The sequence below is a fragment of the Anoplophora glabripennis genome, unplaced genomic scaffold (assembly GCF_000390285.2).
Source record: "Anoplophora glabripennis isolate ALB-LARVAE unplaced genomic scaffold, Agla_2.0 scaffold112, whole genome shotgun sequence".
In the NCBI taxonomy this organism is placed as follows: domain Eukaryota; kingdom Metazoa; phylum Arthropoda; class Insecta; order Coleoptera; family Cerambycidae; genus Anoplophora; species Anoplophora glabripennis.
The window spans coordinates 841757-854103 of NW_019416609.1; the positions used below are offsets into that span (position 1 = coordinate 841757).

A 12347-nucleotide genomic window follows, 5' to 3' on the forward strand; every position below is an offset into this window, starting at 1 on the left:
CCCCTTCCCGACCTCAGATCGCCCGTAAATTATTTTTCCTTTCATTTCTGTTATATTCTCTTTCTTTTCCAATGGGTTTCATCCTACTATAATTTTTTTTGGTTTCAAAAATTATCGACCCTGGTCTAATTCGAAAAGTCGCTTTGGTTGTTTCGATTTTGTCGTTTCTAAGGTGTTTGTTTTGTTGGTTTTGAATGATTATTTTTAAATGAGTGATTTTCAAATAAAGTGCAGCAAATGCTGCCTGCGAATTTTTATTGCCCGAGAAGTCGAAAGTGCGCTACTGAAGAGCATATAGAAATTTCAAAGAATCGTGCCAGAACAAAAATACTGGTGTTTCTGAAATGTCTCTGCTAGCATATTTCATGGAGAAGTCAAGAACTTTAAAGTCACCGGAGAGTTTGTGGAGTGAATACTCAATGATCCAGTCAACTATTTTCATAGAGGAGAACGTGGATATATCAAAATACCCCAAGCTGAGAGTATTTTTAAAACGTAAGAATGACGGTTATACAACTATAATTCCTAATAAGATTTCACCGTTTTTGAAACTAGAACATCCTGAAACATATATAGGTCATTCATTCCGAAGAACATCGGCAACGTTACTGGCTAATGCAGGAGTAACCATGTAATGTATTAACAATCAAAAGATATGGTGGGTGGAAATCAGCCACAATTGCAGAAAGTTATGTTGCTGACAATTTAAGTAACAAAAATGAAATAGCCAACAGGATTCTTACAATGACACTTCAACTCCATGTTCTAGTAGTACGTCGCATCATGCTGTTTTAATGGATCAGTCAGATAAACACGAGGGGAATAACTATCCGGATTTTATAAATGTTATTAAATGTAATAACTGTACAATTACTATAAAATTTATAGTAACATTTAATGTTCATTCATAATAATTAATAAAATGTAATGTTCATGAAATATTTTTATTTCTTTGTTCTTAAAATATGCATTTATAACTCGAAACTGCTTTTTCCTTAGGGAGGTAAGTTACCTCATTTATCTCCCGTTGTCCATAGCAACTTCCACTTCTACGGTAAAATCCACTTACCTCCTTAAAAACAATGTAGGTATTAATAGTTATTTACTTTACTATAGTGGGAGCAGATAAATATGGATTTTCACTATAGTTTTGAATAGTTGAACATTGAAAACCAAACAGTACTGACATATGCAGTCTATAAATTTTATTAGTCAAGTAAACGTTAAGTAGACTTTCTATTACAGTTACTTATGTTACAAGTACCTTGTTATTAGATTTAAGAGACGAAAGGAAAGAATAGTGTTTGAGCTTTCCTTGAGGTGTATATTTACTAATAAGATACTAATGCAATCCAAAAATGTATACTCAACTAATAAAAAAAAATCGATATTTTAAAAAAGTATGATTAAAATATCAGGCAATGAAATAACATGATCTGATGCGAGGTGCTCAAAGATTAGTTGCTAAGCTCCATTTTTATGTATGACTTGGCGGGACTAATAAATTTGCTGATAAATAATTTCAAATATAGAAAAAAGAAAAAAAAGTCGTTGAAGAACCTCAGGAAGCACCTTTGCATTTAATCACGGTAAAGCTAGGATGCAGATAAAAAGAAATCGTCGACTGCTAATATATTTGCCTAATGATAATCAAGATTTCGTCATTGTGGACGAAATACACTATGCTGAAGAGAATGTTGAAAGTGAAGAGGAAACAGAAATATAGATATCTCCAAACTAATTGCCTTTTTTTCTGAATATTCAGTGTCAGATCCACAAACCAAAAAAGATATTCTAAAATTGTAACTATATCTAGAATTCAATACATTTATCAACGCGTTTAATAAAAGATTGTTTTATTTTAAAGTATAAATCCTTATCGCGAAATGACGTATAGTTCCTCCATAAACAACTGATTTCATATAACCCCAAAAACAAAATTCTCGGCATTCTATCACACTCTTATGTACATACCATTTAAATTGTAAGCTAAGATGTAATTTTAATTAGATACGAATAATACTGAATGGAAAGTAGCATACAAATGGAAAACGTCAATTATTTCATTTTCGTCCAAAGCCTACTTAAGAAACTTTACCGCTAAATTAATTTGTACTTAATTGTAATTTAATGCAACAACATTGGAAGTTTCAAAGACAAATATCTCGAAAACGGTGCGAGACAGCTAATTTCATAAAGTAGGTATACCTTTTTGTGTAAAAAAATTTTACATTTAACACCATGTATTTCTTTAACTACCAACTTTTGGACTAGGGTAAATTCGGCTAAACCGCAATATTTTTGCTTCGGGAATCTACCCATAAATTTTGGCCCATTACCATCCGGTATATGCTTTAAGTTACAATAAAAATAAAGAAATTCACTACTCTTTTGAATACTTACTATTTTCTGTACAACGTCGAAAGCCACACCGGCATCGATATATACTGAAAGAAAATCCATCCTAACGAAATAAAAGCTACGAATACGCTTTTTCAGTTAATTATTTTACGTATTTCACTGGCACTTTACCTTTCAATTCTCGCGACCCCCCGCAGGTGGCAACAGTTTACCCTTTCCGCGTTTCCGTATCAACATACCAGCGTTAAACAAACAGACCCGCGAGGCTGCGCCCGTCCCGTTCAGGATTAAAAGGGACTTGTTTACGTTCCAACTGCGCAAAAAGCGCTAGCCGAGAGAAAAAAATACTGCAAGCACGCACTTTCTCGCTCACTATTCATCGTGTAGTGCACTTGGGGGGGCTGAATGGGAAAAATCCGGGTGGTTTCCATTGTTTCCCCGCTGTCGCACACGTCGCTACCACCCCCTGAGCAGTGGGTAGAGCTGTCGACGGTTCGAACACCTTTTCATGAGCAGGGGCGTCACCACGATCTTCGGGAGGGGTAGATTTGTAAAAAAAATTGAATTCTACATTGCCGGATTGTAACAGTGGCCGTTATTTTATTGTGTTTTAGAATACATAACAGTTAAATCAATATAGTAAAAATTCAGTTTGAGTTTAAACGAAAATAAGTAAAAAAAATATTGTAACAAAAAAATAAGAGAAAAGGAACAAACCAAATTAAAACAAATAGTCTAAATTAATGAAAACATGCAAATACTTTCAGTATATTAAAATGACACATGCAATTGCAACACAAATTGAAAAATAAAGTCTATTTCAAATAAAAATTTAAATAAAAAAAATCGACAACCAATTTGTCAACATAATGACACGAAAATTTAGTTATTTTGTATAAAAAAATATATTGATTGCGTATGCTTATACAAATATGTATAACAGCATACAAACAGTTTGCTAGAATTCAAAATACAAGGTTGATATTGATTTTAAAAAGAAAGAATTGTCCAAATGTTGTAAGAAATGCATTTACATATATAAAAAATAGTTGTAAAAGTGTTTCGTTTAATTATTTTTAAATTCAAAGGCAATTTTAGCATGAATATAACATTTCCGAAAAAACGTTCCCCAACAATATGGCATTCTAGAAAAGTTTTCGACATGCATTTGTTTTGTAAAAATCTATTTAGGAAGTGTAAGAATTCTCCATGTTCCAGTTTATATCAAGCCAAGTAAAGCTAAACCTCGCTTTGTAGCAAAAAAACACTTGAATACACAGTGCAGACTTCAGAAAAAAAAATCGAATTCAAAATAAATCTAAAAGAGTAGAGAGTTGTAACTAAAATTACGACATAAAAATGAAAACAAAAAGAAACAGTCAACAAAAAGAAACAGTCAACAAAAAGAAACTAACACAAATCCGGAAGAAAATAAATCTATAGTGACAATCCAAGAAAATTAGCTGTCAAAACTAAAACATGACTGATTTTCGGCAAAGATCAATACACACAACCAAATAGAAAAAGAATCAAGATACCGGGGAAGAAATCAGGGTAACTGGATTTTTTTTGAAAAGGAAATATCCAAATTTCTAATTTTATAAAATAAATAGAATATTTAAAAAAGATTATGTTGCTTTTCAAAGTAAAAATTAAGATTAAGAAAAAAAAATAGTAATAAATTCTGATTAAATTCAACTAAACCAATAGTTTGAGTTTCACTAATAACTGAAATCATGTAAAACTGATTTGGAAATAATTTTGCACTAAATGTGTCTACTTCTTGAAATAGGCCTGCCTAAGAGATTCGAAGTGATCACCATTGCTGCATTCATACAAGCTATCGCTCGGAGTATCTACAATTCAGTGCATGCTGTTGGAAGCGAGAGTTTCTTTACACTTTAAAGCGCACATTAGTACGAGACACTTTGACCTGCTGAGCAATATGTCTGGTGCCAGGTGTTGAATATTCTTCAACAATATCTAAAATATTTGCAGCATTCTAATTGGTTTAGGTCTTCCAGTATGTTCACAGTGATGTTCTTGTAGGTAGCCTGCATCTAGATCCCTTTGAACAACATTAACAGCGGGATGAAATCGCAAAGAAATACACTCGATTAACAGTTGCGATGCTATGGCAGCATTTTGATGATACTCCCAGTATACTAATATTACTGTACTACATATTTCTAAGAATATGATCCATTTTGGGCACCTAAATTATATAGTGTATTGTTCAAAAGCCAAATCACTACTGCGTTCAAAATGCCTTTTAAGTTATTTTTGAATGTTATTTGAAAAATTTGCTTACTTTATTGAGTTCCATGGTATGTTAAGATAAAAGAAAAGCGTCAGTTTAAAATTAAAACCCTTTATATTCATTACCTCAAGGTTCTCATTGTGGGCTCTTCTTTCCCCTGGCGTATATCAATGACCTTAATACTGTTTTAAGATTTTAAATTATTAAGGAAGTCATGATTTGTTTAAAATTAAATACAAAAAGATGGTGCAGTTTAAGTCATATAAAAAAAATTAGAGATGGTATTTTAAGACGCTGGCTGTTGAGAACCGAAATTAATTATTCAAAGGCCAAAGTGACTGGGCAATTATTTGCGAAGTTCGGAACCAAAGGTAGTTTACGTTTCCGACGAACCTTATATGAACGCCTCTGTTCATTGCTAGGTTTTTAGTCGAACATTAGTCTCGTCTGTTAATAATAATTCGCGCTCACAGTCGCTGAAGGGTCTGGAGGCCATTGTCTCGCCATACGGGGGAGTTCGGCGTTATTAAACTTCAGCAAACTGAATCGTAACGAAAACTCAATAGCGTTGTTACCTTAATAACACTCGTCCTGTTGGGAAAACGACTTCATGGAATGCGACATTTTTTTTAAGAGCTTTCATTCCAGATGGGACGCTACATAAGTGCGACAGGCTTTTATGTCCATTTTTTTTTTCAAATTGACTTCATTAGCTTGATTCACAAAAGAAATGTAGGAATATATAATTAAAAGGTATACGAAAAAAAAGTCGTTACACCCAACACTACGTATATTTGAGTGGTAACATCTCATTTTAACAAAACCAAACGAGATTCACAAATTATCAAAATCTATGTCAGGAATGTCAAGCTGCAAGTCAAGTGGCACAGGCGACGGTACTGTTCTGTTTTCTTCCTCGTCCGCCCCTCCAGCCTTGTCGTACTGCCTCTGGAGGTAATCAATGATGTCCAGCAGCGATTCCTCAGACTCATGAACTGGCACCGGTACTGGTTCCCTAGGAAGCAACTCAGCTTTGTACTCGGTGATCGCCCTAGCCCTCCAAATGGGCACTATGCCTCTAGGATTGCCCCTATCCTCTACCTCTGTAGGATGATCTCCCTCATCCAACCCGAGGTCCTCCACGCCAACGTAGTCGAAGGCCGGATCGCGCATGTTGATGTAGAATCCGTGCTGCATGTATTTGGCGTTGAAGGTGAAGCAACCCGGTCCTTTCGGTAGGTTCCTCTCGAAGTTGCCGTGGTAGCGGTACTGGGGATAGTTGTAAATGCCTGGAAAAATACTGTGTGAAAGGACAAATCTAGTGTACCGAGAAGGAGGATACCTGGACCGTCCATTCTTCCTTCCTTCCAGGTACCGAAGTGTGTGACGTTGACTTTCTTGAAGGTATAAGTGCCCAGGCCGTGACGCCATCCCTTGTACCAGCAGCCTTCGTAGGTGTCCCCGTTAACGTAGTAGTAGATGCCTTGGCCGTGCTTGAAGTCTTTCTTCCAATCTCCTACGTATCTGGTACCGTCTGGGTAGAGGAACTCGCCTTTCCCGTGTTTCAGACCTTTCCTCCAGTTCCCTTTGTACCTGAAGGGCAAATGAAGATGTGAGAGGAATAGGAAAATCTTATAGACGAGGCAGTGATTTGAAGTTTGACATTCTCCAACTAATTCTTGCAATATATTCAGTGAATACACATTTAGAACTTAGCTGGCCAAACATTTCGAACGGTTCAGACCCAATCCCTGACTCTTGTTGGAACAGACCTTATATTGATTCAAGTAAATGATTTTCAGCAGAATGTGACATACCTGGCTCCATTCTTGAAGCAGTACGTGCCATTGCCGTGACGTTTGCCGTGGTAGTAATTTCCTTCGTAGATGTCACCGTTGGGTAAAAGAGCGCTGCCAAAACCGTGTCTGTCCAAATTTTCATCTCTGGCACCCTCGTACTCTCCGTAAGGGTAAACTTCCTTACCCTCTCCACCTTCTCCAGGTAACTTTTCATCATCTTCCTCATCAGAAGACATATTCGCAATACGATGTGACAAGTTATTAGTTTGACAGCTATATGTCTAAATTATTTTATTCTTTTATTTCACTAATGACTTGCCAAATCTCACACGTCATTCTAGATGCGTTTTATTTGCAGAAGACGAAAATATATATACAGAAACACTAAATATGTGAAGGGCTTAAGAGTAACATGTGATACACAACATTCATTTAAAGGCCGCTTTGGGAACATAACTTCATCCGCATAATTTTCAGACTCACAACTCTTTGGAAACGGTTCTAATGTTGAGGGGGATGGTTTTTCAAACACCTAATTTTCCATAGCTGACGCGGACTTCACTACAGAACCTCCTGCGGGACCAACGTTGAGAGAGTTCGAACGTCATCTCAGAGATATGCAGTTCAATAATCAGTATCGGATCCTGGCCAGTACTACTCCGAATTATTTCCTACTTTTGTATCATATGCAAACTGTTACATTAATTTATTGTTAATACCAAAGTAATGAGTTTTCCATTAGGGCAACAAAATAATTTGTGAACTTATTAAGTACAAATTAATCATATAAATGATTGGTTTGGGTAAAATAACAAAATACTGTCTTGTTATGTTATCATAACTAAGTAATATGGTTAGATTGACTTACTGATTTGAAAATATAACCCAATATTTTCTTGGTTTGAAGAAACACTCCAATCAAAGAAAACTACATACTTGCCTTAAACAAAAATATTGTTATTTTGATTTGCAACGACAAATAAATTTGATATGAAACCAAAATTTTGAATTTGGAGATATTCACAAAACATAAATAGAGAAAACTAACACAACAGGGATATGGAATACTGAGAATATGAAAATGAAGGACAAAATTTCGATATAGAATTAGTTTATAGCATAATAAGACAAAATCGTTAAATGAAATAAATCAATCCGTCAAAATAATGCAAAGAATTTAATTTATGAACTAAATAGATTGAAAAATGCACCAATATATCCTAGAAAAGTTAGAAAATACAATAAAGTACAACACTTTTGTAATGTCATATGTCATATTGGAGCATAGGTATGTTTAAGGGAATTTGAAAAATGTTAGAATTTTTGACAAGTTGATCGACGGAGAAAGAAGGAATTGCACTTATAAATGTAATTCATGCAATAAACTAAGACTAAAACTAAAGTTTATCATACTTTTGGTCAATATTTATAAGTGGAATTAAATTTAATGTTTTTGTAAAACTTCATGTAACGATATTCGAAATGTCAAACCCATATGTCAACTATTATGTAAAATTTGTTGAGTATGTGTATGTTAACTGTAAAAAGGCCGATGCTGTGTTAAAAAGGCCTTCTAGACATTAAATACTGTATTCAAATCCCAATTTACGTTTCAAGTAGTGTATAAATTTTAGAAGTTGTCAATAATCGGTGGACCTAAAAACATTTCAAATAATAACTAATCCAAATTGCAAAAGACTGTTAACAAAAGTGAAAATAAGTAAATATCAATGTCACTGAACAATATTACTGGCATAAAATTAAGCTAGATAGCACAAATTAATCAAGATTTACAAAAATATGTAAAATTTGAAGAATGTTTAAATTTGAACGTAGAGAAAAGAAATAGACATCAAAATATGCATAAAAATGTGTAGAATCAGAATATGGTAACAGTCATGCTGCAAAAAACATGCATAGTCATAATTTCCAATTAAAAATTCCTCAAAAGTTTAATATGACGTTTCCATAGTAACAACCTCAATTGTCTTTGGGTTATAAAAAGTAAAACAAGGCTCGTAGCAGTCAGTCTTTTATAATTTTCCAAGCAGTAAACATCATGTCATTTTTGTGATGTTAAAAATTTTAAAATAAATAATGTAAGCAACTTTGAATTATATTAATAATGAAAATATGTCATTCCGGACTGTAATTAAACTAAATATATAATAAAAAATATTAGATTTATGGGAAGAATTTGGTGTACGTAGAAAGAAACTAGTTTTCAAGGAATTTATGACGTGATCTTGTTAATATTAATCTATAAGTAAGGTTTATGTTTTTGATAATTACTTGTTAAGGATTTTAGTTTAATGTAAGTAAAAAATAGTCACATTTTATACAGGAAGTTCCCTTTAAAAACAAACTCGGTGTTTTAAATAAACTTTTAAAATATTCCAGATTTCCGATTTTGAGTCCTGTGAATCAGATGACTTAATAGACGCATTGTCCAGCTTGAGTGATGATGAAACAGATTTACTCTAAGAAACAGAAAGGGTAAAAAATAAGAACTACTTTGAAATTACTGTACCTGAATATAGTGGCCAAGTTTTTTTAACATTTTCGTGTTAGCAGGGAAGTAGTAGTATACTATCCAAGGACATTTAAATAAAGGGGACTTATTTATTTACATTTCTAGATGAAGCCTGGTCTATTCACATTCTAATTGTATCATTGTTGTCAGCTGTATAATTATACTGGAAATGTACTTAATATTTTTATCGCAATTTTCATCACAATTGTGAAAATTATTATTATAGGATAGTATTATTAAATTATGCATACAATATTGTTAAATTCTGTACATATTAAACTATTTTTCATTTTTCATATTTGCCATGTTTGAAGACTTGGCAACTACGCAATAATTTGTAGCGTGTTCCTGGTTTGTTCTGCTGTGGTTGGCAGAATATGGAGTCTCTTGTTAGAAAATAGTTGCGATTTTAGTAAGTGAAACGTGATTAGTGTTTATACATGTATTTTGGATAAACTTTTAAGGTGTGAATATGGTTAGACAGTGCAGAATTTGTAAGAAATTGGATTATAAACATCCACATCAGCTATCCTTCCACAGGTAAGCGTGCTTGAAGGTGACTTTGGAATGTATATGCAACTGTGGCCAATGTCGTGCGTGTGGGTAACTTTTATTTGAATAACGGTAAAATTTTATAAAACTGACTTGGTATTTTTTTAAATTGTTTGCTGAAATAGTAAGAAATCAATAATATGAACCACGTTTGGCCATTAAAATAAAGGAAAATGCTGCACCACAAATAAGTTACAGACATTATTTATATTTAATGTATTTATAGGTATTTCAATGTTATCCCTTATACCCAACATTACAAATTTTAATCATTCATCATTTTCATTTTCCTCTACGACAAAAACCTTTTCAAAAATATATTTACAATTTTACTAAATGCACGAGCATAAAAACTGAATAAATACAACAGCAAAAATATGGTGGTTGTTCACTTATACATAAAAATACCGAAGATGCAATCAACTGAAAGTTGCATTCATTCAACCATTTGATGTTCTCCTTTGGGAATATATTTTTATGTCTCACTGAAAATTTGGTTCAGTATTTTAAAAGTGAAATGTGAACGTTTTTAGGATGCTTGGGGATGGTGCAACAAGAAAGAAATGGTTACAGTTATTGGGATTCCAAGAAGTTATAAAAATATTATATATATTTGTTATGAAAATACTGAGTAGCTGTTGAAATATATTGACTTAGGACTATAAAATACTTTATTTTGACCCATCCAAAATGTACGATATTGGAGATGTAATCGCGCGCATCAGTTGGATGAAAATAAAGCCCTCTGCTTTCCCCTTGTCTAGCTTCACCCAACATATGAGATAGACTGTGACATGCATAGTCCCCTTTATTTAAATGTTCTTGATACTATCCAATATATCTACTCAACAACTCAACTCATTATAAAATAAAATTGGTTATTTGCTTACTTCACTCGTATTTATTATGCTACATACACTTTGGTACATATGGAACACTAGCGGCACCTCAACTTCTGCCTTTGCTTGTACAAATTTTGTCAATTTTCCGGTATGAGTTCGTGCTCCTTGTCTAGTCTCCCTGGTCATCTGTCAAGAGGTGCACAAATTTCATAAGTTTGAATTATCATAAGGCACCCTATATTTACTGGAAGTTTATACAATAGGAACAAGGGTTAATGCACTCACGATACTTCATGTATGCATGATACAGCAAAAAAAATCCAGGTCCGGACTGCAAAAATTGTTATTTTTTTGTGCGAGTCTAAAAACCAACACTCTGTATGTATTTTTTTAAAATTCCGATACGATATTCGGAAAGAGCATAAAAAAGTGATCTTCAAGACGTGTTTCTTTTTTTGTTACACTTTGGTGGTTATTTAAAGCTATTGAATATACGAGACTACGGCTTCTAAAACTATATTACGTAAAGGACACATGATAAAAATGGTATTGCAACTAAAATTAGCGAAGGATTAATTGAGGGTAGATTTTGTATTCCAGGTCCGGACTACAAAATTTTAAATTTTTTTTGTAACTCTAGAAAACATCGCCCAGTATGTATTTATTTGGTATTCCCATACGATTATCGAAAAGAACATAAAAAAGTAATCTCAGCGACATGTCTTTTTTTCTTGTTACAATTTGATGATTACTACGCTATTCAATGTACGGTAACAAGGCTTTTAAAATGAAATTACGAGTAAGTAAGAAACACATTACATGAGTAAGTAAAAGATACAAAAGATCAAAATAGTAGTTTATTTCTTTTAGTAAATAGGATTTCTAAAAAATAGAAATAAAAAATCAAATGGGAACAATGACTATTTAATAAAACACGGAAAACAAATAACAATAAAACACAAAGAAAATAATAGGTGTCTAAATGTACTTTACAATGGCAAATTAATTTTATAGCAAATTTTCAAAGTGGCCTCCCTCAACTTCGATACATTTTCTTACTCGTTTACCCAAGTTTCCAATTGCTCGACGTATCATTACCGGATTATTTCGTATTTCATCGCAAGCTGTAATGATACGTTCGATCAATTGTTCCCTATTATTGATTTCGACCTTATAAACTTCTGCTTTCAAGTGACCCGATAAAAAATAGTCGCAAGGATTACAATCCGGAGACCTCGCTGGCCATTCGTATGGACCGCCACGACCAATCCATCTGTTTGGATATTCATAATCCAAGTGCTCTCTGACCTGATTGCTAAAATGCGGTGGAGCTCCATCGTGTTGAAAGAGCATACCTCTAATATGGACATTTTCTAAGAGATTGGGTACGATTGTTTGAAGAAAGTTTAAATAAACGTTACCACTTAATTTCTCTTCAAAAAAATGTGGCCCTATTAAATGCCCATTTACAAGCCCGATTCAAACGTTTACCGAAAACCTGTGTTGTGAAAGACATTGGCGTTTTGCATGTGGGTTTTGTTGTGGCCATTCATGGTCGTTCCTTGAGTTATTTATTCCATCTTTTGTAATTTGCGCTTCGTCTGTAAATAAGGTTCTGTAAATGACCGGACGGTGGTTAGATAACCAACGCGAGAAAGCCAACAGGTGGATGTTAGCACCTGGTTCGAGACGCTGTACCTGCCGGATGTGGTATGGATAATAACGTTCCCTTTTCAATGTTCTCCATATCTTCCAATGAGGGATATTAATGGCAGAACTAATTCTTCTTGTGCTAGTTTTTGGATTTTGTTGAACTAAATTTAAAATATTGTTCTGTTCTTGAGCATCTTGATGTAAATTGCGCTCCACATTTTTTGGAGTTGGAAACCTCCCGTGTTGTCTTGAGTACTGGAAGACTTTACTAAAAATTTTATAATTAGGATGCCGACGACCAGGAAAACGTTGTAACAAGAAATAGAGACATGTCGCTGAGATTACTT

At 33.7% G+C, this 12347-nt stretch overlaps 1 protein-coding gene across 1 annotated transcript; it reads right to left on the reverse strand.

Annotated features, from left to right (window-relative positions):
- Positions 1-5455: 5455 nt before the first annotated feature.
- On the reverse strand, positions 5456-6656 carry LOC108904510 (radial spoke head 1 homolog). The gene is made up of 3 exons (XM_018707099.1): positions 6439-6656; positions 5964-6214; positions 5456-5910 (listed from the first exon to the last, which is right to left on the reverse strand). The coding sequence occupies exons 1-3, from the start codon at positions 6654-6656 to the stop codon at positions 5456-5458; spliced, it is 924 nt and encodes a 307-aa protein (XP_018562615.1).
- Between the last annotated feature and the right edge of the window lie 5691 nt (positions 6657-12347).

Excerpts from the sequence above, each read along its gene's own strand:
- LOC108904510 (XM_018707099.1), bottom strand. The coding sequence starts at position 6,656 with ATGTCTTCTGATGAGGAAGATGATGAAAAGTTACCTGGAGAAGGTGGA. Across the intron at positions 6,215-6,438 it reads TGCTTCAAGAATGGAGCCAG|GTACAAAGGGAACTGGAGGA; the intron begins GTATGTCACATT and ends TTTGCCCTTCAG. Across the intron at positions 5,911-5,963 it reads AGGAAGAATGGACGGTCCAG|GCATTTACAACTATCCCCAG; the intron begins GTATCCTCCTTC and ends GTATTTTTCCAG.